At 36.2% G+C, this 25,738-nt stretch overlaps 3 protein-coding genes across 11 annotated transcripts; all 3 read right to left on the minus strand.

Moving 5' to 3' along the window:
• Nucleotides 1–47: 47 nt before the first annotated feature.
• Nucleotides 48–6,818, minus strand: LOC132191503 (uncharacterized). Of its 9 annotated transcripts, none has more exons than XM_059606546.2 (9): nt 6,702–6,818; nt 5,054–5,101; nt 3,864–4,970; nt 3,486–3,777; nt 3,059–3,268; nt 2,774–2,947; nt 1,573–1,773; nt 1,353–1,466; nt 48–704 (listed from the first exon to the last, which is right to left on the minus strand). In XM_059606546.2, the coding sequence occupies exons 3-9, from the start codon at nt 4,928–4,930 to the stop codon at nt 366–368; spliced, it is 2,397 nt and encodes a 798-aa protein (XP_059462529.2). In that variant the 5' UTR covers nt 4,931–4,970; nt 5,054–5,101; nt 6,702–6,818; the 3' UTR covers nt 48–365. The 9 variants fall into 9 exon arrangements, with proteins under 9 accessions (XP_059462529.2, XP_059462527.2, XP_059462526.2 ...); XM_059606544.2 differs by lacking the exon at nt 6,702–6,818 and adding an exon at nt 6,509–6,582; XM_059606543.2 differs by lacking the exon at nt 6,702–6,818 and adding an exon at nt 6,467–6,576.
• Nucleotides 6,819–20,408: 13,590 nt separating this feature from the next.
• On the minus strand, nt 20,409–21,127 carry LOC132192354 (ESSS subunit of NADH:ubiquinone oxidoreductase (complex I) protein). The gene has a single exon (XM_059607669.2). It carries the CDS (start codon nt 21,031–21,033, stop codon nt 20,686–20,688), a length of 348 nt encoding a protein of 115 aa, XP_059463652.1. The 5' UTR covers nt 21,034–21,127; the 3' UTR covers nt 20,409–20,685.
• A 1,096-nt stretch (nt 21,128–22,223) lies between these two features.
• LOC132192357 (putative pentatricopeptide repeat-containing protein At3g13770, mitochondrial) lies at nt 22,224–25,335 on the minus strand. Its single transcript, XM_059607671.2, has 2 exons — nt 24,933–25,335; nt 22,224–24,214 (listed from the first exon to the last, which is right to left on the minus strand). Exons 1-2 carry the CDS (start codon nt 25,246–25,248, stop codon nt 22,770–22,772), a joined length of 1,761 nt encoding a protein of 586 aa, XP_059463654.2. The 5' UTR covers nt 25,249–25,335; the 3' UTR covers nt 22,224–22,769.
• Nucleotides 25,336–25,738: the final 403 nt, after the last annotated feature.

Raw genomic sequence — 25,738 nt, forward strand, 5'->3', positions numbered from 1 at the left:
TATACTCTTTCAAACAAATCAACTTGGATTCTTTCACGCAGTTAAAAAAGCATTCAAACACTTCAGCATATGCATCTCTGTTGTTATTCAAAAGCTTTACATGAACAATTGGGATACCTTTGGTTCCTTCTGACAAACTGGCTCAGACACCAACAATTTTCCAAATACAATGGAATCTATCATCAAACTATATATGGTAACTGATCACTGTCTTAATATACATGAAAGCTAATGGATACAATGTCCTAAGACACCAGAAAAACTTGAATTTTTTTCCCTTTTATTTTTCCCAATTTTTACTTTTCTCCTCACTTTTTCCTTTTGTGATACAAAAACAACAAATATACATATAACGTCTCGTGTCATCACATAGACCAGACCTCACGAAGGAGTTCATACCTTGCATTTGTGCTGGCATAACTGGTATTCCCGTGTCTACCATTTCCATTTGCTGTGGTTGTTGGTGAAGGCGGCAATTTGTCAATGATGGATGTGAGAGGAGAATCTAGTTCCTCTAGCTCTTCGTCGCTGGTATACCCTTTCCTCTGTACAACAGACACGTTGCTTGCCAATGGAGATCTCTCTCCTGCCTCTGCAACTTTCTCTGCCACATCAGCAGAGGAAGGAGGGTAGTAGATAACAGGAGCAGCTGTATGAGGGAAGCTTCTAGTCGAGTCTCCTGACAATCTCCTCTGCACAATACTCTAATCAAAGGAAATAGCCATGCATCAAAATGTTTGTTACCAGCAATAATCTCTTTCTAATAGAGAACACAAAACTTTATGGTCTTAAAAATTAGAGGGGGGAAAGAAATGAGCGATCTACAGGCCAAAATGATGCTTCTGTTAATTTTCTTAAAAGATTAACTTAAATATTTAACTGAAATGGAAGGTGAACTGTAGAGTCAAGATTCGAACTCATAACCTTTACTTATATATTATGTTATACCACCACTTTCCTAAAAGATTAAGCTAATAAGAATGAGTAAATTTAATCATTTAATATATTCTAATGGATTTTATCATTGTTAGACAAAAAGTACAAAACTTACAAGACTTTGAATGTAGACCATCAGAAACACCAAAATGATTAGTGTTGTATGAAGTTAAATTGTTGAGAAACTTAAAACAGGAAACCTCTAATAAAACTGATCAGGCCTCTATGAGGACTTTGTTCTTTCAATGCAGATTGCAAGCAACATCTGGTACAGCATCTTTTTTTTGATCTAATGTTCCATAGTCTATCTACCATAATTGCACCACTCCGCTGGTAGTGGAGCTTGAGAGACTAAAAAGAGAATTTTAAGACTACTATGAGGCTGTAGGGGTGGTTGGTTGAAAGCAAAACCATACCTCAGCATTCAGTGCCTCCAATACCGCTCCCGGGACAGGATCAAGACAGAACTCATCTGGAGTAAAGTTGCAGAGTATCCGTTTAATCAATGGAAGACCTATCGATGGGCACACCTAGAAAATAAGAGACCATAAAGTTCAATCAAGTTAAGAGCTATGGAGCTCAAAATAGACGAGAAAGTAAAATATTTTTGACATTAATGAGCTGGCTGAAATAAACCTCCTGTCTAATTGATCGGTCCATTAGCATGTCTTTAGGAAGCATCAGAAGATCACTCAATTCATTGAGAAGAAGGAAAGGTTTAGGTTCACCATCTCCACTCTGCCTGTCATCGTCCTCATTGCTGAGCTGATGTTCCTTCAGAGAATCATCATTATCCATGCCAAATACATCACTAAGCCATCTAGACCAATTGCCAATCTACACGAAGAGTAAGCCTCAATTAACACATGGAATGAAAAATCATCAAACTTTAGCTATAGAAAATGTGTCAAATAAAATGTGATACATCACATCAATCAAGGATATATTTGGACACCCAACTGTTCTTTAATCTTGTTCTTCTTATCCCCCACCGCTTCAGATTTTCACCAATGCACATGCAGTTATGATTACATGAAAGTAGGATCTAGCACCGAATTCGAAGGAACGGTTCAACATGCACATCGCAATTTCAAGATTTCATATCGAAGAGGGGAGATTGATTCTAAGAAACGAATTTTCTTTATGGTAAGTAATTCTATGAAATGATGCCACAAACAATTTTTGTTACAGGTCTAGCCGGGACTACATTAACTCCATTTCTTAATTTAGCGATATTAATTTGTTTAAGTGACAATTCCATGCTAAAACATGAATTTATTTATTCAAATTTAATGTGAAATGATTAGAGAATAATCTCCATCTCCACTGGACATAAAAAATGCTCCCTTAATGTATTTGTTGGTGTGCTCTTCATTGTGAAGATAAACAATATTCAACCATGCAGTGTCTTCCATCAAAGGCCCATTAGTCACTTTGGGAACCCTAGTCAACAGAAAATATTTGGTGTGCCTCATTAAAAAGCAAGCCTCTACATTTTTCAACAACCTAGATTATTTCCATTGATATTACTTCTTTCCCAAAACATGTTCCTTTTCCACACTATTCTAGTAGATATACCTACTTCAGATATTTGAATTGTTGAAAGCATCTTTATCAATGTAAACTACATTGATTTCAGGAACAATTAGTATTTGGAGTCGATATATCATAAGTCAAAGAAAACTAATCTGTGCTGTTTTCTCTCCAACAAGCTGAAGATCTCTTTGTAGATAAAAGGGCTAGCTCTCTAACAGACGAGGCAGTCAACTTCTTTCAAGCAATGGTTAGATACACTATGTGCAAACCACATAAAAGTAAAGTGAAACGTGATACATACAGAATTTTTAAGTTGGGCCCCAGATCCAAAACTCAAATCTCCAGCAGGAATAGGCAGAACCTTGGAATCAACAATGGGATCTGATATAGGATCAGTTGGAATCTCATGTGCTGACTCACGCAGAATAGCATTAAACATTGCGGTATCTAGTCTGGCAATACATTGTTCCATAACCTAATCAAAGAAATCATAGAAAATTTGGTAGCCTGAACTTTAATTTCAATGTCTGCGACAAAGGAATTGAAGTTGCAGAAAAAGGGCAAACAGATGTTAAAGACTTCATACCATTCTTGCCAACACAGGCAAGCAACCACATTCGTGCCCTCCTGCTCGAACAGGACAGAGCTGTTGCAATGCATCTTGAAAAGCATTTTTCCATAGGGTGATAGAAAAGCTGCCTTGCTGCTGGTCTCCCAGGGCTGGTCCCAACAACCTTCCAAAGGTTTTGTTGGTTGACATTTTCTCAGCTGGAGATTGCATATTTGGAGTAAAAGCCTGAAAACATAAAGGATTAAAGCACATAAAAGTAATTTATGGTAATACATGTCAGTTATAAATTGGCTAATGGCTATACATAAACTTATTACCACCATTAAATTTAATTGAAAAAAAAAAAAAAAAATGATTGCTCCAGTCAGATGGTCACCATGTTTTAGTTATAATATCCAGATTAATTCATAATATTTCATTATACAGTCCCTTTGGTTTTTACCTGCCACCATACTGACTCAACTATCCGAGAGAAAATCCAGGATTCAACTTTGACTAATGCAGCTGTGAAGGTTCCTGTCTCCTGCCAATCGGCAACAAACTGCATAAAACCATTAGCTTGCTTACTACCAGAGCTACCCTTCCACTTCAACGTTGTAGACCTCCCTTCACTGCTCTTGCTACTCCCATTTGACTCAGCAAACCTTGTAACTGGACTGAATTGACGGGAACTGCCAAATGCCTGTGAGATTATCTCCCTCAACGCAACGGTGTTCGTCAACCAGAAGGTTAACCTTAAAACATAGGGCAGAATATCTCAGTTTTACACGCTACAAAAATAGACAAATGCATTTTTAAAAAGTGATCATAATATATCTACCTTGCGACATCATTACCGCAGGACTTGGAAATCAAAACAAGGCCTGATACAGTATTTTTAGCAACTGTGGCTCGCTTGTCTAGAGTCCAATGTTTGCAAGCATGAATATAGAGTCTAGAAAGGCGTCGAGCAGGTGTGTGCACCTTATGTGCTGAGCTGCCATGCTCTGGTACTACAGAATAAAGTGAAATTTCAAGAGCAGCAACTTCTCTCAGCTCCTCTTCAAGTTTTTCAATTGCCATCTCCATTTCTCCAATCTTTTGCCCCAAAGTTGCCTCATCCTCATGTTCATCACTGTCTTCAGCATCAACTGTTTCGTCATCGCTTCCTATACTCTGAGCACCATTTGAGGTCCCATCCAAGACATCAAATTCTTTTACCTCTTCAACAAGCTTACCATCAACTCCTTCAGAAGATTCTGATGCAGGTTTAGAAGGAAATTTCATATTTTGGGAATCAGTCTTGGAAGAACTTTTGGCAACAACTTTAGAAGGCCCTTTAGAACTTTTCTTAGGAGTGTTATGTAATGCCTTAGATTGTGGTTTGGTTTTTTGGAGATCAGAGTTCTCTCCTGATCTGCCGGGAAAGCTTTCTGAGGAATTCCTTTTAACGCTAGAAGCTCTATCTACTTTCTCATCATCAGCTATCAGCGGATCCCCTTGAGACGATACCGAGTCTTTTACTGTCTCAGAATCTGACACTTCTTCCTTCCCCTTAGGTTCTTTCTCCAAATCAATAGAGTGATTATCTAGAACTTCATCCTTGATCTCTTTGGCAATCATTTTATTGGTTTTTAAATCTTGAGATGCCTCCTCAAACCTGTTGACATCATCCACATAATGTATAACAACGTTTTCGAAAACTTCAGAGGGCTCTGTGCCCACGTTTGAATCACTTACTAATATACTTGAGTCTGGCGTAGGAGATGGTACTTTAGAACGAACTTCTTTTGCTTTCAAAGTTTTGCTGACATGCTCTTGAGGCAATTTATGGTCTCTCCTATCAATTCTTCCAGAGCGCTTTTTTGGGTTGTTATTTGAAATTTTCTTCTTGTCAATCTCTTTCATACTCGTTTTTACCTTCAGCAATTGCAATCAAATGAGGAACCTACAACAACGAAGAAGAAATTACAATCAAGAACCTTAGGAAAGCTCCTTAAGAAAGAGCAATTTCTAGATGATGGCACTTACTTTTATAGGAGTGACTTCCTCATCTAAAATGGAGAAGCTTCAGTAAGGCTGTGACAAGGCACCAATTTAGGTTATCAGCAGATCGTGCGAGACATTGAACAAAATGCAATACCAGTGTGCTGGGTATAACACATATAATTTGCTCTACTTTTCATTGTGTTTTAAGCTAACAATAGGAACATGACTAAACACAAATAGGAATCCATGGGTAAGAATAAAATGGATTAAAAATAATCACTCAACTTGAGCAAGCCCAGGCTAACAATCTGAGGTGCCACAACAACGCCACCTCAGAGAAACATGAAGCAGGACATAAGTCAAGTATTAAATCATACAGCATGCTACAATTGAATAATTAATACAAACTACAGAGTTAGATGCCACCTTGAAGGTTTACACATTGTTAAACCAAAACAAAAGGGGGCAAAAAAACATCAAGTATACTCTCTTGTTCACCCTAGAACAGAGTACAAGCCCATAGGTGATTGTTGATGATCAATCAATGGAGAACAAGAGAGTAAGGGACATTAGCTTGAATTCAGGATGCTAACATCATAAAGATAATTAATTTCACAGGGACTCCGACAAAAAACATATGGAAAAATCCCCAATTTGGAAATTCCCAGACTACCTGGTGACATGTTCTCACTTTTCCACCTTTTCCAAGGAATGAAGGCCGTTTTATTCCAGACACAACAGACGTCTAAACAAATGTTAGGGACACTAAGAATTGTATTTAAGCTATATTGGGCACTAAGAATTTTAATATTTATTAGATAAGCCTGGGCTTTATAAGTTTTAAGAACTCTAAATTGACTCATTTTTTTTAAGCAATAACACAGTAGATAGCCCTTTCCCCATGTGTCGTTACAATGGCAGACCTGAATAAGCAGAAAATCTCTTAGAATACAAGAGAAGAATCGGAATTAGAATCAACAGACAATGAGGCTATATTGAAGCGACACCGTTTTCCGCTGTTAGATTCGGTTTTGATCATATCCACATATAGTGGGAAAACTTTGAACCGCACAACTGACGAACAAGCATACTCACAGATGAGAACCGTACAGAACCGACAAGACAAGTCACCGGAGAGGAGGCTAATTTGACACCCGACGCTTAGACATGAACAAGCAACAAAAAAAATCTACTTCCTCGCCTCCGTTTCGTGCAATTCGCGCTTTTACAGTGACATCAAAACACTAAAACTTCCACTCTTTTCTAGCACTGGAAAAGCTTCCATTGCAGAGCCTTAGAATCCCGATCTTCTTCATTTTCACTCAGACACAAACACAGCAACAAAGCTAGAACTAGAAGCTAAAATCCAAATATCTAAAACACAATGCCAAAATTGAAGAACAAAAACTTACAGTACTTGAGCCACACCAAGTTTCCAAACACAACATAACAAACCTGACGCTCAGAAAAAGACACAAACTACAATCACAGCCTCACCGTCACGGACAAGATCTAGCTATCATAAGCCTCTTTCAGAGCAATGCGTTTCCCGTGGTGTCATAGTACTTTAGACTTTAGAGTCTTACTAGACAGGCCAGCAGATATAAAACGACGACGGAAAAGATAATTGGCAGCAAAAAGCTGTAACAAACAGTAAATAAAAGCAAGAAAGTGAAAATTCGAAACTCACCGCAGCTTTTTCCCAATTGGCTTCGAAATTCCAACTTCAACCAAGCTTCGGAATTTAGAAAAATGGTAGCTGGCAATCTTCGAGATTGTCGTTTAGTCAAACTCTCTCTCTCTCTCTCTCTCTCTCTCAAGCGGGTGGTTTCAGTGGAGTGCGGGAAGATGGGCATTTAAAAGGCAAGTGTCGTGGGCCTTTGCGGAAGAAATGGGATCGTGTATGTACGGACTAGCGATGGAGGTGACCGGGAGGGGTTGTCGGTGGATGGGAAAGCCACCGGGTATAACCGGTTACGGTACGCGTTATGTGCAAGGTTTTTTTGGTATACCTAAACTGCCATCATTGTCTTGGTTGGAATTACCGGTATTGTCATTTTCTTCTCGGAAGGAATTACCCAATCTAGACATAAACTCATTATTTTCCCTTGTATTAATTTTTTTAAAAAATTATATATAAATTTAAATTCAATTTATTTAACCGTTGGAGAGGGGGTCCGGGTTCGGTTGGGCCAACTGGGTTTGATTGAATGTGATCGTGAGGGACCCAAAGGAAGGTGTAATGTAACCTTCTTACCATAACATTACATTTTTTTCTCTTTTTTTTTTTTAAAAGGAAGAGTAAATTTCAATTTTTCCTTTTTACAAGATTTTTTTTTTTCTTTTATATGTTGTTTGTCAATATTTAAATTTTCATACTCAAATAATTCTCGGATTAAAAATTATTTAGATATTCAGTTTTAATTTTCCAAGTAAAATAAACTTTACATTTTGGAGGGAACATAAATATTTCGTACACTTCCTTGGTATAAACAAGCAAACGATCCCAATCTAGACATGTACGTAAAATGTTTTGTGTCAAATAAATGGTTGTCTCCACAAAAGACATCACCCAGTTATAATTTTTACTATAACTAACTGAATAATATTCAATTTATTTAAAATGATGGGTTTGTCTTAATTTATTTGCCTATCAACTGCGAACACGTGCCAAGCCAGAGCCAAAACGTGCAAGAACTTTTTACCTTGCACTTTTCTTTTGTTTTTTTTGTTTTTTTTTTCCCATTTGTGATTGTGTATCCCTTGAAAAGACAGACAAAGCCCACCAATAAATAATATAAGTCAATAAAGAATAGTTTAAAGAGAGGCTGTTTTATTGTACATTGGATCTAGAGTGCCAGGCTGCCGGCCATTAAAGCTATTTATTGTGATCTAACATTTTCTTCTCTCTCAAATAATAAATAAATAAAATCTTTAGAAGATTAATTTAACATTGATTTCTTTTCTTTTCTTTTTTGCGTTTGTTTGTTCAGAACTCAGAAGAACAAGAGGTTGACTGGTTAGGGCCATGCATGGGTATCGATGCACTCTCAAGTATGGGTCTGCTCCTTTTAATTATATAAATTAAATTTAAATTTATTTATATAATTTTATATTTATGTCCGAATATAATTTAAATTTGACATATGAATATGAATTGTCACTATTCACTTAAGCGTGAGCATATTAGGTTGGGACAAGTCGACTATCCCTAGTCAACTTATGGGTCCTAAATATTAAAGGCAAAGAAAACAAGGATCTTCTCCTGCGAAAGCGACGTGTGGAACAATAAAAACCATTATTGGATTGCAAAATAACCCCATTTATTTTTATATATATATATATATATATATATATATATATTTTCCAATGTTGTTCTTCTTTTTCTTTATGAATGATTTTATTAACTATTAAAACCCTCAAAGGTCAGTGCCCAGACATGCAAGCGACAATGTGATTTATGTTATCGCTTTAATAATAGGTAGGTAGCTTGTCTAATCTTTTCAACAATAATATTTTTTTAAAAAAAAAATTACAATGTTTCCATATCCTTCTTCTTTAAGCCAATAATATTGCATAGGATTACAGAAGCAGAGCAATTTTTTCAAGAAATATTTAAAAAAAATACATAATTTCCTTCTCCTTTTCTTCTCAAACTTATTTTTTTTAAAAATAAAAATAAAAATAAAAATAAAAAATAGAAACTATACATGCATGCACCCTTGTGTATATGTTGGTTTCGAGTGGGACAACCCGCACCGACATCGATGTTCTTATCCATATTAGAGAGGGTGATGATTAAGGGAAAATTAAGGCGCAACAAAGAATCTGCCTTTTTTCGTCACCTTTTACCCTAAGACAAACAAAGCTGATGGGAAACTTCAGTTAAGGAGCATAATTAAAGAAAATTGGGATTTTTCATGGAAGGTCAAATTCATGATATTATTGTCGCTTCGGATTTTGAAGGGAAGAATGTTAAATTATCAATTTTTAAGCTTACTTATGGATCGATTTTTTTTTTTTTTTATTTAACTAAAAAAAAAAAAAAAAAAGGAATTGTGCATTGGAGGTATACGAGTTGGAATCAATCTTTTTGCAATTTTACCTCTACCGGGGTTGGAAGGGTTGGAAACCGCCGAGAAAGGTCATTTCTGCCCTACCTCCATCTACAAAAACTTGGAACTAGTTGGAGATGAGTTGAAGAGTGGAGTTTTTTGTCTGCACTATCTTGTGTAAACAAGGATAAAGATCTAGATACAGGGATAGAATTAAAACTTTTAGTTTGGGAGGCGAAATTTCACTCCTATCTAAATAGATGAAGATAAAGACACGACAAAAATGAAGTGGTGATTTATTAAAGTGAACATGGATGTAGGGCGGTGAGGAGTAGATAGTGGAGAGAAAAACGAACGAAAGGCACAAACAAAGGCAAGGGAGAGGAAGTGATTTGTATTTACAGTAATATGTAGGAAAGATAAATATGTAGGGTTCAAAACAATTGAAAAAATATTCTAAAAGATAAAACAACATCCTTCTATTAGCTATATATTTTTTAAAAAATAAAGACAAGCGGGTTTAGAATTTCATTAGAAACCAAAACTAAACTCCGTCTTTGCCTTCGACTTTCGTCAAAAACCAAAATAGAACTCTAAACCCATCGACCCGCACAAATTGAAACCATATTGGCGAAGGGTCAATCGTCAAAAGGAATCCGATCGTGATTAAACACAACAAACTCAAAAATTTAAACTAATAGAAAATAATAAATTCAATTATTTATTTATTTTAATTTTTTTTAAAAAAATAGCATAACATTAGCTCAATCTTGTCCTAGCAACTTAAATGTTACAAAAAAATTGTCGTGGGACACAAATGACGTGGCTTTACCTACACAAAAGCTGGGAACAGTATTTAGTCAACAAAGCCACTGGGTATGATGGGATCCAGCTGGCAAGTGAGGGCCCCAAGTCAATGCGAACGCATGATGGTGGGCAAGATGGCAAACACATCAGGAGGTGATCGCTAATGTGTGCAGCGTGGGCCCTACAGTAGAAAGTGATGTCGAAGGATTTACATATTTATTTTTGTCCGAAATTCCTAATGCATGGCGATTGGGCAGTCGCCACGCCAGCTGCAAGGATCTCCACCGACTCCCCTTGTCTTGTTCGTCCTTCATCAGAGTTTTGTGAAAATTGAAAGAAAATAATATTTGGGAAAAATTGTATTTACAAGTTATTTTTATTTATTAAAAAAAAAAATTAACAAGATTAAAGAATTGAATAATGGTTCCAACATTCCCTCCATTTGGCAAGATGTTGACTGAATGAAGGGTTGCAAATTGCTTGAGCTTTAGAACATATTGTTAGTGGTTTTGAGTATCCATCAAGGCAGAGTGGTTGACACAAAAGCAAATTCATAAATTTAAAGAGAAAAAATAAAAGGCAAATTAGGATTATTTTTGGGCACATTTTAAGCATGAAAAAAATAATTTTTTTTTAAGAAAGCAAAAAATTTCCAACAAAAAAAATACAGGGAAACACGATTTTTTTTATTTTTCTAAGAGTCTGTTTGGGTTTGCGGTTGCAAACCCAAAAAGCGCTTCTAAACCCTGGAAAGCCCGTTTCAGAAAAAATAGGGTTGTTTAGTAAAATCGTTAATTGTCATTTTTGACACTAAAAGCACATTTTTAGTTTTGTTATCAAACATCAATAACTTAAAAAAAGCGCTTCTAAACCCTGGAAAGCCCGTTTCAGAAAAAATAGGGTTGTTTAGTAAAATCGTTAATTGTCATTTTTGACACTAAAAGCACATTTTTAGTTTTGTTATCAAACATCAATAACTTAAAAAAAGCGCTTCTAAACCCTGGAAAGCCCGTTTCAGAAAAAATAGGGTCGTTTAGTAAAATCCTTAATTATCATTTTTGACACTAAAAGCACATTTTTAGTTTTGTTATCAAACATCAATAACTTTAAAAAAGCGCTTAAGACATGCAGTTACTAAACGTGCAAATAACTTTTTAGTATAAGCGCTTTTGACAAAAGCTCATAGACAAAAACTCTACATTCAAAAGCTCAAAATCTCTATCTTTATAAAACACTTTTGTGGGTTGTTTTTTTTTTTTTTTTTTTTTGTGGGTTTGTTTTAACTTTGAAGGGATGCTTCCAGTTATTGCAACGGTTGAATTCACAGTTAACACGCATTGTTGGTTGCACCGACAAAATCTAATGCAAATCCTTCTCCTACAAAAGAAAAAAAGTACCAAAATCTATTACTTTTTAAACCTAGCTTTAAAGGGTATTAAATCTTCTGTTCAAATTTTGACGGTCTAACAAAGGGGAGTTGTAGGGCCACTTGTCCTTTGCAAGTAAATCATATGTCCTAAACGGTTTAAGATCGGCGAGTCATGCAGTTGTCTCTTTTAAACGGTCTAAATTTTGATGAAATTCAGACAAGCTAATAATAGGTATTAACTAATAGATTAAATGAATAAATTTATATTTTTTTTTATTAAATTAAACATTTGGAACTAGTTAGGGTTGGCAAAACGTGTTAGCGTGTCGGGTTCGTGTCAACCCGTTTATGGCAAACCCAAACACGATACGACACATGTAATATGTTTAGATAAACGTGTCGTGTCGGGTTAACATGACAAGACCTGTGAACATGTTTAATTTAGATGTTAATAAGTGAACATGTGAACAGGACATAACCCCTGAACATGTTTAAAGTCATTTTAATTTTTATAGCATAACAAAAATAGCAAAATCCCAAAAACCTTGCAAATTTGAAATAAAAATAAATAAAAAATAAAAATATATACGGGTCAAACGTGTCGGGTAATCTATTTACAACTTGAGAATTATATATATATATATATGTTGTAACCCTGAATTATTAATAAAAAAATATAGTCACACTCTCATCTGGACATACTAACGTTGACACCTTATCCAACCATTTAAATCTGTGTTTCAATTTCATATTATTTATCATTATTGTCCGATAATGAAACACATCAATATACCAAAAGAAACACTCTTTATTGCTCTGTCTTGTGCCGCTGTGCCTACAAGTAACGTGATCCTATGATTACCTAAGCACTTGCAACGAATCTTGGGCATCTTCTGGTAAAAACAATCAATAAAATGATTTGCAGAGAATAAAAAGCATGACATGTTTTGTAATTGTAAAGCAAAGATCCAGTTGGTTCTCCTTTATATGCACATACCTTTACACTATTATTACAAATTCATTTAGGTTATCTTTGTCTTAACGTTAAAAGTGAAAATCTGGAATTTCAATCACTCTTTTACACGTGACAGCATCGATTAATCTTTGAATCAGCATTTGTTAAATAATAATAAATAAAAAAAGGGTTGATTAGCACTAAAATAGTAATGAAATAAAGGCGTAGTTTATAGCAGTATTGTTTTGATTAATCCGATGAATTTAGCTGTAAAACCCGATCAAAATTTGTCAAATCATCACCTATCCTAGCACGCTAAAATATTTTTGTGCACTAACATGCAACTCCAGTTTAATTAAATCCATAAGCGTGGGAAGTGCTAGTAATCCATTTTATTCTATTAAAGTATTATAAATTTCTTACAAATTGATGTAACACTTATAACGTTCATGTTAGTCATTTAACACTTCTTTTTTTTTTTTTTTTTTTTTTTTTTTTTTTAATTTTTTGCAGAAGTATTGGTTGTCACCACATGGGTTGTGTCCCATAATATGTGCTCGAGATCTAAAGTTTGTAAAGAGGACGCATTATTGGACAACATGGATAATTAAAATACTTTTTCTTTCTCTTTCTGGCGGTATTTCAGAGAATCTGAGATGGTATTAAATTAGTAAGAAAATTGCTAGGAAAGTGTGGGTTAACAAGGAAAAACAACTCAAAATTTGTTCGACAAAGCAACATAATACATTAAATTAAACAATCATTAAGAATAACATAAATTGTCCAACTAGGGTGTTTGTTTAGCCAAGCAGCGTGGAATCAGGGATATGATATGATTTCTAAGCACTATCTAAAACTTAACAATTACTTTGTCTTTTGCTGTTCCCTCAAATCTGGCCTGGGTAGTAGCTTTGGGTCACAATTTTCATCTGGGTTTGTCAAAACTTGTGTTTGGTAAAAAAAAAAAATTACGAGTTTTACATAAAAGAATATTGAACTTGATCTTTTACTCGGGTTCAAATCTAGTATAATATCCTTTATTTGGGCCGCTCATTTTAAATCGTAACAACTAATAAAAAAATATACAGCTTTGGTGGATGTTAGGAGGTTTGGGGTGGCTGAACCAACCATTTGGTCACAAGGTGGTTCCCCTCCCCAATAGCCGGTTTGGGGGTGGTTCCTTTTCCTTAACCAACCTTTATTTTTTTTTAAAAAAAAATAGGATTGATTGAAGAGTTGGTTGGGACTGTCACGACAATATTGTGGAATAGTTTTAAAATAAAAATGCAGCTTCTAATATTATTCATACTACAAACTGGGTTGTAAGAATTCCTCTAATTCAATCTCTAAAAGTATCACATGTTCTTTGAACATATGACAAATACTATATATTTTTTTTTTAATGCTACTAAAAGAGCATGTGATTCTCATATACTAAGAGACACATGACACTTTTAGTATAAGAACCACCTTATGACCAACCCCTTGGTCACAAGGTGGTTCTCCCTCCCCAATAGCCAGTTTGGGGGTGGTTCCTCCTCCCCAATCAACCTTATGTTGTCTAACTTTACTCATACTATAAATAGAGTTGTAGAAATTCTTCTAATTCAATCTCTAAAAGTATTATGTGTTTTGTGAGCATATAAGAAGCACATTTTTTTTTTTTTATTAACCTTATTAAAAAAGAACGTACTTCTTACATAATAAGAGACACATGACACTTTTAAAAATTATTTTGAAAGAATTTTCATACAAGTCAGTTTGTGAGAAATTTCTATCGCAAATATGAAATGATGCTCACTTTTTGTTCTGGAAATAAGATATAAACATCATGGAGTAGGTGTATATATAAGCATCATGATTCATGAAGTAGGTGTTGTGGATTCAAACTCATACATTGGAATAAAAACATTTGATTTGATATTATATCAACATCTTACTTATAAACTTCCCCATGTAATGTTTATCTCCCCAACATTAAAAAACATTATAGACAATCTCACAATGTTTTATTTATTTATTTTTTAAATTAAAAAAAAATTCTACTGGTATTATCTCAAGTGGCATCATAGACACACGAGATTCTTCACCGTCGCTTCTCTCTTTTATTTTCTTTCTCTTGGGTGGTGTCTCCATCGTCAACCAAAAAGGCATGTTGGAGCTTTTCAAAAAAAAAAGAAAAAAAAGAAAAAAAAAAAAGGCCATGTTGGAGAAAATGAGTCAAAAGATGGGGGTAGAATGAAAGCTCCAGGCTTTGAAAATATGGACCCCTTTGGTGCATCATGACAGCAGACCCAATAACTTAATCATATCTCAACCATCCAATGTTTATCAACATTATATGATTTTTAATTTATTAATTATTAATTATTTTTTATTTTTTATTCACTCAAGAATTGATTATCTAGGAACGGAGATGAGTATTACAAAAAAGTTGAAATCAAATGACTATTTATGTTCATTTGTTTGGCGACAACACATGAATAATCAAATTTTTTAACCAAAATTGAATCAAGTTTTTTTCTAGGAACCCAAAAAAGGTTTTTTACATATATATTAAGGAGGTAGTCAACCCAAGGAGAAGGATTTTTTTTTTTTTTTTGGGGGTTCCTAGAAAACGGAATATCCGATCCACTCATGGGTCCCTTCATGCATTCCAAACGTAGCCTTAACACTTTTGAAATTAGTGGTAATTTAACATGATATTAAAACAATAATCGTGGATTGTTTCCATAATTCACATCTCATTCAGATTAAATATTTTACGGGTGATCTTACTTATTACCTTATTTTATGCATAAATGAGAACATACTTTCCTTCTCCTTAAAGCACTTGACAACTTGTAGATGGGTATTCAGTTTGGCCCACAAGTCAAAACCAGTTAGAAATTAAATTATGTGGGCATATAATAGAAGGCTGCTCATCTAGAATTGTCAAAAGTTGCTAGTTTAAAACAAAAGAAATCTTAAGAACTTGGATCATATAATCTATAAGCAATCATCTGTGTATTTGTTCATGTCTTCACCCGGTGGCTGGTGCCAAGATGCTTTGAATTCAAATATGTTGGTGTTGAATCTGAAATACCAAAGGAGTAGCCTATTGAGTTAAGTAACACCAACCCAGGACTGTGCTAAGAAGATCAATAACGACATTAATAATTAAAGCATAAGGATATTGACATTTTGCCTGCATTACACTTGTGTTACAATCAAATGCCATCCTACCTAAATCACTGTTTTGTTTGTTGGTTCCTTTCTCCAAAGGATTCTAGCCTATGTTTGTTAAAGACATAGCCTATGTTTGGTTCCTTTCTCCAAATAATTAAAATCAGTTAGCATTGTCCCCATGGCTCGGAGGATCTGCTTGCACTTTATAGTTACCAATACATCATATCTGAAATCACTTGGAAAGCTTCGAGATTGTAGAATACCAAAAACTATTTGATGTGGCATTGAATAGAAGATGCCAATGGCTGTTTGAAATCATCAAAACTGAATGTATTTGATGCACCATAATAGAACTGATTATTGTAAATTGTTCTTCTTTTTCTATTTTGTTAGAATTATAGTAAAATGGTTGAATTCACTATATGAGGCTGTATTCTGATACCCGTAATCCATCCATCCAAGTAAGTGGTTAGACATCCCAAATAAGATTTAAGCAAATAGATTCCATACGAGCTCTCTCATAATTGCAAATTTCTAGGAGCTCTCAATCTACTCCATAGAACCCCAAAAGTTGAAGGATTTCAAATCGGTTCTAACATTGTCATATTGGTAATCCGTCATTTCAAATTGGTTCTAACTAGAAACTAAAGAGATGGCCACCCCCTTGTTTTTTTTTTTTGTTGGCCTTTTGGGAGACATTGAAATTTTTTTAGTAGTTCAGGAAGAACATTGACAATAAGATAGTAGTTTGAGAGAGAATATATATACTTTTCCCAAAAACCAAATAATAGCATCAAAAAGATTTTTTTTTTTTTTTAATAAAATAAAATCGGACCTTACAAATATAATGGAGTTACCCCTGCATCTATGAGAACTTGAATCACAATCATATTTAGAGTCATCCTATTTAAAAAAAAAAAAAAAAAAAAAAAAAAAAAAAAAAAAAAAAAAATCTGAATTGCGTATATTAGCTGTAAGTAATCCTTTGACTCGGCCTAGGATGAGTTTTGGGATTGAAAAAGCCAAAGAAGTATGAAGGTGTTTAGCGCACTTATTGGAAGAAAAGGAAGGGCATTTTTGTTCGTTTAGAGGAAAACAAACCTTCTCATGTGAGGGGAATGTGGATTCCCACCTCTATACAAGGGAGGAAACCACATTCCCAAGAAAAGAAGGTTGGGATGGAATCTAGATACCCAAGGACATCTGGATTCCCTTTACTTAAATGCAACAAAATGAAGTAATCTTTTAGCATTTTCAAGATGAGAATAACTTCTATATGGTTTTGGCATAAATCAAGCATTTTGTACCTTTCAATGAGAGGTTGACACTTCAGTTTGGAAAAAAAAACCAAACAGGGATAAAAAAACCAGATCATACCAAATCTACCGTTCGTCGTCTAAAAAAAACTCTCCATTTACCTTCCAACCCACGAGTGCTTGGCTGAGATAACATACCCTGCTAAACCTAGTGCATCCAAAAGGACTTGGCCAGCCTTCTACTTAGTGGCTTTTAGCAATCAATCAGGCATATGTAACGATGTAAAGAAACTGAAAGAGGAAAGATACTCTTCATAGCTATTATTGAAATGACCACCAGTTAAACAAGACAACATACATGCTGATAGAAGGTGCAAGAACAAAGCAACAAAATCATTAAGAACTCCATGATATGCAGACGTTTCTCCCTGTTCTCAAAATCATTAAGAAACACTATACATAACTTGGTAAGGCACATTTTTCAACACAATGCCCATGTTCCCAAAATGTTCCACCAAATGCATACAACATGACATGATACATGAATAAACTAAGAAAAATGAGAACAAAAAAACGGGGCAGCAGAAAAAGATATGTATATGATACATGAGTCGGCCTTTATTTACTTCAAGAAACATGGAGATTATTATGGTTATTATGTCTATTATCAAAGGACTATTGTACAACAGGACACCAGTTCCTGTGTTATAATGTATTTTTTAGGATAAATAAATTGCATAATGTTCAATACATGTAATGTAAGATTTTCATCTTTTCTTGGATATAATATATTGTTTACATTATAGGCAAAGTACTCTAGATTGATTTAAAAACGGTCACCAAAATAAAAGAGAAAAATTCACTACAGTGTTCTTCCATATGTTCACAAAAATACATGATCGCACCAACAAAATGTAGCCTCCTAAATAGACGAAACAAAATTGAAGAGATTGAGATAATTATAGTTTCAACCAATAGATTCACAGACAGATATATAGCCTGAGCCAATATCCAGAATTCAGATGGAATTGGATTGTCAAAATTTTAATAGCACATCTCATTGTCCGCAGATTAAAGTCAAAATAAATGAAAGAGAGCTGCTGCTATACGGTCTTGGCAAAAACCATGGGTTTGTTGCCCACCAATCAACACGTGACACGTCACCAATACAAGAAAAAATGCAAAAAATTAAAGTGGGAACAAAACACATGAGAGCAGCCAAAGGGGAGGAGCTAGGCCACGTGAGCAGCCACAAGGGGAGGAGCTGCGGTGGCCGGCGAGCAACCCCAGCCACGGGGTGGACGCGTCGGTCACCCCCAGGCCACGGTGTGGCCGGCGCGGCCACCCCATGGCCACGGGGTGGCTCGCTGGCCACCCCAGATCTGGCTGGGTGGCCTGCGCGGCCACTCCCAGGCCACGGGGTGGCCGGGGCGGCCACTCTCAGGCCATGGGGTGGCTCGCAGGCCACCCCAGATCTGGCTGGGGTGGCCGCCAGGCCATATGGGTTGGCTTGCGCGGCCACCCCCAGGCCACGGGGTGGACGGCGCGGCCACTCCCAGGGTGGCCGGCGCGGCCACCCCCATGGTGGATGGGGTGGCTATGCGCCACCCCTAAGGGGTGGAAGCGGCGTTTTTGGGGTGGCTGTGGCAGGTGAATGTGAGAGGAATAATATGGTGTTTTGTTCTCATTTTGAATTTGTGTGCTAAGATGAGGTGTCAACTTATGAGTGGTGGGCAGAAAACCCCCCCTTTTTGCCTTGACCGAATGGAAGTTATTCCCTAAATGAAAATATGGTGATTATTGGATTCTAATTTGTCAAATTCATTGGAACACCCTTGTTTGTACCCTGGTGTCTTATTAGATTGCCACACTTTTGAACCATAATGTCCTATACGATAATAACAACTAGAACCACATCAGTTCTTCATCTATTCAATTGACTAATAACTATTGAACTCCAATGCAAAATGGCATCCATCCAACATTGACATGGAGCACGCATTCTCAAAATGACAATCTAGAGAAACCAGGTCTTTCACAACCTCAATAAATGACATCATAATGACTTCCCCCACTCCATGACTCCTCACCTTCTAAGGTAAGTATACTCTCACAGATGCCCAAAATTTCAAAATTCTACTCTTCTAAAGAGGATATCACTACTTATCGCAAGTTCCTCTAATCATTTCCGCTACTGGTCTCCATCGTTAATCCTAACAGTTCAATGTGGTGATGCTTAATATTTCTTCACCTGAAACTGCTTAAAGAGCATGGGACCACAAAATGAAAGTTGACATATCAAAAGGCTTGCATCAATACTCCTAGTGAAACATGTATTTTCCTTAAGAGAGATAACCCTCCAATCAGGTAGTCTGTTCTCAGAATGCTACATCACCAGATCCCATGCCACCTTTGATTTGACGGATGATCCAAAAAGGACAAGATAAAGGTCCAAACTTAACATAAAAGATATGAGTTTTAGCATAAAATCTTAACATAGATGATTAAAGATTGTTTTTAAAATTAATCCACCAAACATTATATAAGAAAGGTAAGTCAATAAGTATTTGTACTTATCAAAAAAGAGAGTCAACAAGTAGTTGCAAGGGGCTTGCAAGAAAGCATTCTCATGGTGGTATCTTATCAAGCTCAAAATGCTTCCTAGTACATTTATTTACTTTTAGGTCCACCTTTTCCTAAGAAATTGACACAATAACCAACTGATGCAAGGTTGTGCTGTACACCTTGGTACCCATGTATCTAGTCCCATATATCCAAAATGGATCCAAGCGAAAACAAAAGGTCAAGTCATATCAACACCAAAACAATTAAACCTCAAATGCATGCTCAAGATGGTTACAAGGATAAAACAATACCCATTAACCAGAAATTCAATGCAACAAGCCAATCAAGGAGTAGGACTATTAATTCCAATTGCTGCTATAATGATTATAAAGTTATTTTTTTTAAAAAAAAAGGGTATACACATACAGCTAACAGCATATAACAAAGTTTTGTGATTATTTCAACATTGAGTTTTACACAAAGATTTCAGCACACATACAAGAGTCAAATGCGAATAAGGATATGGGGTGCCAAATATTTCAAAAACCTAAAATTATAGCAACACAAACTAGGCCCACATGTTACAGAACATATATGTATTTTTTTTTTTTTTATAAGTAACAGAACACATATGTATGTTGAGAGAGTGTATAAATTAAAACTATCATTGATATCGTGTGAAATGTACACAAACTCATAACTGTATTCACAAGCTCGCTTCACAAACAAAATCGGCCCTGTGCACTACGCCACATTACAAAAGAACAAGAGTAAAAACCATTGGCAGCAGTGCCTTATCAGCCCAATTAGGGGTGATGCCCCAGATTTTCCACAATTAGGGGTGTCAAGTAACGATTATAGTATAAGAAAAATCCACCAAACATGACCAAAGGGTCTCACTCATCGTCTCATTTCTATTCTGCCACTCGCCCCAATCAAAATTCCAATCACCATATAAGTTCAACCATGCCAGAATGCAAAATTGCCACAAATCATGTTATAGAAATCATACGCTGAGACTAAGAGGTACCCATTCACAAAGTTCCAGCTTAAAAAATAATCATAAATAAAACTGAACTAATTGAAGCTCAAAGTCTTCAAATTCAACAACAAAAGGTACCGGAAGAAGCTAAAATTAAAACCAATTCCTCATCAAAACATTGATATTGGAAAAAAGGGAATTTATTATAAACTAACTGACGAAACATGATTCAAGTCAAAGTAACCAAAAAATAGCCAGTAAATAAACATTGATAAAGCTTCAGAGAAAGATCCCAATTAAACAGTAAAAGTCAAAACAACCTTTATTTCAACTACATACCATCATATAAACAACCACAGAAAGAGCAGAGCCCCCGTTCCTTCCCAACCCCAGCACTTTAAACAAAAACCCTCATCGTCATCATCGTCGCCATTATCATTAGCATCAAAATCAGAGAATAAAAAAAAGAAGCAGCATGTGGATCCGAATTGACCATACCACCCAGAAGATCGGAGACTCACTCGGATTCAGATGATCCGGAAGAGGAGGAGGCCTCGAGCTGGAGACGCTCGAGGGCCTTCTGGTGAGCCCAGGTCTCGATGGTGAGATCGGGCTTGGCGTTGAGGCCGACGCCAAGGATAACGATGGTGAGGAAGCTGGTTATGTAGCAGGGCAGCTCCCAGTCCTCCCACTTGCGCGACTGGCCCGGTGGCAGTGGCGTTCGGTTGAAGAGGTATCCCTTCGGCCGCTCCTCGTGCCCCGGGCTCGTCCACCGGCTCGATCCTGTGGTGGATGCGCCGCCACGGATACGCAGGGCTCCCACCAGGCGCTGGCGGAGCATGCTGGAGGCGCTGCTTATGGGCATGCTTGGTTGGTGTTTTTTCGCCTCTTAGGTTTTGCTTGAGGACTGACGGTCGGACTCTCACCGAAAGGAGAGGCACTACGAGAGAGTGAGAAATGTTGTGGCCATTTGTTTTTGTTTATCGAAAATACATTTTGGCCCTAACTACTACTAATTTTTTTATTTACACCACCAATTTTTTTTAAAATGTCATTTCAATACCTAAAACTAAAAGTCCCCTATACCAGTATTTTTATTTTTTATTTTTTTATTTCAATCTTTCTTTTTAAAATACTCTCAAAATTAAAAATAATCATAAGTTAAAAGAAAATAAGAAATAAAAACTAAAATTTTAAAAAATACCAAAATAAAATAAACAAACAAAACTGAAAAGAAAAAAAATTAAAAAACAAAAGCTAAAGGTTGGTCATGGCCACTGGCCAGCACTTGTATTTTTTTATTTAAAAAAAAATACTAATTCTAATTTGTATATCTTAATAATTATAATAGGGGGATATTATAGTATTTTCATAATAAAGTAGTCATTTGAACTACTTTTTTTATTAATTTTAACTATTCTCACTAATAGAATGACCTTTTTGGCATGGAGCGATAGTTTAAGGTAGTGCTGATAAATTGTAACATGACTCACAAATTAGACACAAATATAATACAAAATTAGTTGGTTATGGTTGAAGAATTTAACCAATTGAACTAAGTGAGAAGTGAGAAACAATAAAAAATAAAATAGCTCCCTTAAAAAGTGATGCTACATTTAGTTTTTTTTTTTTTTTTGCTCTTCCAATCAAATATTCATTTTGCATTTTTTTTTTTTTTTGGCTAATCCAATGTAGATGGTTTTTTTACAAATCTGATTAGTTATTTTAAATAAAAATAACATTTGACTCTTCTATTGTGAATGTTCTAAGAGATGTATATTTCATGCAAATTGCTCATTGTCCCAAGACAAAGATATTTGTAATTCAAATTAGATTACACAACTTTATAAATTCCTAAATCAGAAACAAATGGGTAGCCTTCTGCTTCATGGTGTGAGTGCAACAATTTGTTTTGGTTTTTTTTTTTTTTTTTTTTGATGTTGGAGAATCTCTCCAAGGCAGGGCCCCTATAGAGTAAACTCCGGTCCCGTGCACTGCACCCTCGAGAGTTTTCCTACACAGAGCTGATTAAATCGCTGACTTTTCACTAGAGGGTGTGATCCCAAAAGATTGTTTGTACCCATAAAGTGTTGAACCTTGGACCTTGAAGAGAGCAAGATATTACATTCGGAGACTCATCTTATTCTGAGTCTGTCCAGAATGGTAATGAGATATTACAGCCAAGAGATTTCAATCTGCACTCGACTCCTCTGAAATCATGTCAGTAAAGAAGTGTGTGTCATTCCTGGCTTTTGCTTTCATCTCCAACCATAAAGAATTCTACATGCAGCCGGTTCAAAGATAACCTCAACAAGACTCAGAGAAACCCTAGGAGGTTCCTTGTCTTCCCAGTAATTTTTCATTTCAGAATCCAAACCTAGATCCATCTTTATGTCCATGCGTACATATTTCCTGAATTTTCTATAATTAATGCAGCATGGCCTTTTTTTTCCAGACTATGGTTGTTTGCTCATCTCATCCTTCATCTAAGAATCATATTACTTCTGTTTTTAAAACACACAGTAATATTTGAGAATCCTTATTCCATCATCGAAGGGGTCGTTGGATTGCTTACCATAAAGAATCTTCAACACTCACCGCTCACCAGTAATCTCCACAAGAACAAATCCCTCCAACGATTTTATGAAACCGCTTTTTGTCCCTCAAAGTCACTTCCCTCCCATTAATCTTTGAGACAAATTTTGCAAAATTATGGCAATCAACACATATCCTGAGGTTTTTAATGATGCGAACTGGCATTCCTTTAGCTGTAGCAATCAGCCCAAAAGCCAAAGCCAGTTTTTCACTGTGGCCGAGGAGTAACTTTTCCTTCTGCTCCTCATCAACATCATATAAAACACAACTCAAATCAGGAACATAACCAGCTTCCTTAAACTTGACTGATAACTCCCTCACCATCGTAAGCACCTCTTCTATTCTGGGATGGGATCGATCACTTGCATGAAAAGTATGAAGCATTTGATCAAGCTCAATCCAGCTTCTTCCTGGCTCCTTTTTGACAGCCTTTTCCTTCATCAACTTCCTTAAAGTTCTTACATCTTCCCATCTCCCAGCAGAAGCATATAAATTGGAAAGAATAACATAATTCCCAGAATTTTCAGGCTCAATTTCTAAAAGCCGACGGCCCACAGACTCGCCCATCTCAACATTCGAGTGGATACTACAAGCACCTAAAAGCAAACCCCATATAGCAGCCGTTGGCTCAAAAGGCATCTCTTCTATAAAGTTAAAAGCCTCTTCTAATTTCCCTGCACGCCCTAGCAAATCAACAACACACCCATAATGCTCAATCTCTGGCTCAACCCCAATTTTCCCATTTTCCATCTCATAGAAAACATCCAGCCCCTTTTCTTCCAACCCTCCATGGCTACAACCAGATAAAACAGCCAAGATAGTGACACGGTCAGGTTTGACTTTATTTTCAACTCTCATCAATTCGAAAAGCTCAACCACCTCTCTTACCATCCCATGCTTGCTATATGCCACGAGCATTGCATTCCATGAGATAGCAGTTCTCTCAGGCATACAATCAAAGATCCTTCTTGAGTAGGTAAGACTTCCACATTTTGAGTACATATCAATCAGAGAGTTCTGAAGAACCACATATGAGGGCAGTTCAGAACGAAGGACATGGCTGTGAACTTGCTTGCCATGATCTAAAGCAGCAAGCCCAGATAATGCAGTTAAAACACTGGCATAAGTGATATAACTTGAGCTCATTCCTTCTATCTGCAACCTACGGAATAGCTCGAGCGCCTCTTCATCAAGCCCAAGTTGGGCATAGCCTGAGATTATAGCAGTACAAGAAACAACATCCCTTTCCGGCAAGTTTTCAAAAACTTCGCGAGCTTCATGAATTCTACCAGCTTTGGCATACATGTCAAGAAGTGAGTTTCCAACATATATAAAGGATTCAAAACCTGTCTTGATTATGAAACAATGGACTTGCCTTCCCAGGTTAAGCCCATTTGAACCTCTACAAGAAGTAAGCACAGTACTGAAGGTGAACGCATTAGGCTCTGTACCTGCAAGAAGTTTGCCTTTGTACATGAAGGGAGAAAGAAAAAGAAGAAAAAACAAGTTGCTAATCTACTGTAATAGCTGGAGCTAAGCTGCAGAAAACAGAAAAAAAATCCACCTTGCCATCTAACAACCAATTAGCGTATTTCAGGCATTGCAGATTAAGATCAAATTCTTTTGACATTTCACACCATTTAAACTCCCATGTGCTCACTTTAATATAAGGAGAACTTGTTCTTTTGTACGTAAGGAGAATCATCTTCAAACATTTCTCATTTACTCACATTTGAGTTTGAGCCTTCAAAAGCTATGGAATCTGAATTATTTATTATGCATACTATGTGTAATTTCTAAAGACCCCTATATGCTTTTATAAGTCCAATTACAATAAGGAATGTTGCAATAAACCTGCCGCTTCAAAACTTCTTGAAACCAAAGTCAAGAAAGGCATTCATCCCAGCAGTTACCTCACCATCCCCTATTGCTCGCAGGCATGCCTATAAAAATAAAAAATAAAAAATCCAATGGTTGGTTGCGACTGTAATATCAGTATTGTGGGATAAAAATATAGTTCTAGCATTATTCATACGAAAAAAAGTGATGCTAAGCCAATTTGAAATAGATAGACACGTCAATGTTTCCACAGTCCCACAATAATTTCAAAATTTGAACAATTCCAAATACACCCAATCGCATACATTAGACATGAAATTTCAAAAGTACCTGATCTCAACATCTGCTCAAAGAGATTCAAGGCCTCGGAGGAATAACCCCTCTGACAATAAGCCGTAATCAAGGCTGTCCACGACACCACGTTCCGTTCAGGCATTTCATCGAGCACTTTCCGCGCATCACCCAAAGACTCACACTTAGCGTATAACACAATCAGCCTGGTCCCAAGGTAAACAGGAGGGAGATAACAGGTTTTGATCATGTGGGCCTGGACCCTTTGGCCTCCTCTGATGGCCCTTTGATTCACGCACTCGTTTAAGAGCGTGTCGTAGCCGTCGAACACCATTTCAGGACCTTGAAGGGCCATCTCTAGAAGGGCTTCTCTTAGTTTACCCTTGGAGCACAGAGATTTCAAATCTGGTGAGCTCGGCGGGAAGGAGGAAATGGTAAGTTGGCGGGTACATGGGTTAAAGATAGAAGAAAATGAGACATGTTTGGGATGATGGAAAAAGCAAATGATTTTCCGAAGCATATTTCGGAATTAGATGTAATGGTTAAGTAGCATGCAGTACTAAAATTCAGTAATTTTTGTTTTTTTGACATGTCTACACAAGAAAAATGAGAGAAAAAATTCGAATTAGCGACCTCCGTTTTATGAGGCGTGGTTCACAGTTGATTGAGCTACCCATTAGAAACAACTCTCAAGTGTTTTTGAAGAGAAATGATATATTGTGCGGACGTTATAAGATATAACAGTCTTTGTATTTGTATTATTATTATTTTTATTTTTATTTTTATTTTTTTGAAGTTAATCATGAAAATTTCATTAAGATCACAAAAATTACTCTTGCTTTGCA

This window comes from Corylus avellana, chromosome 10, assembly GCF_965113065.1.
Source record: "Corylus avellana chromosome 10, dhCorAvel1.hap1.2, whole genome shotgun sequence".
Lineage (NCBI taxonomy): Eukaryota > Viridiplantae > Streptophyta > Magnoliopsida > Fagales > Betulaceae > Corylus > Corylus avellana.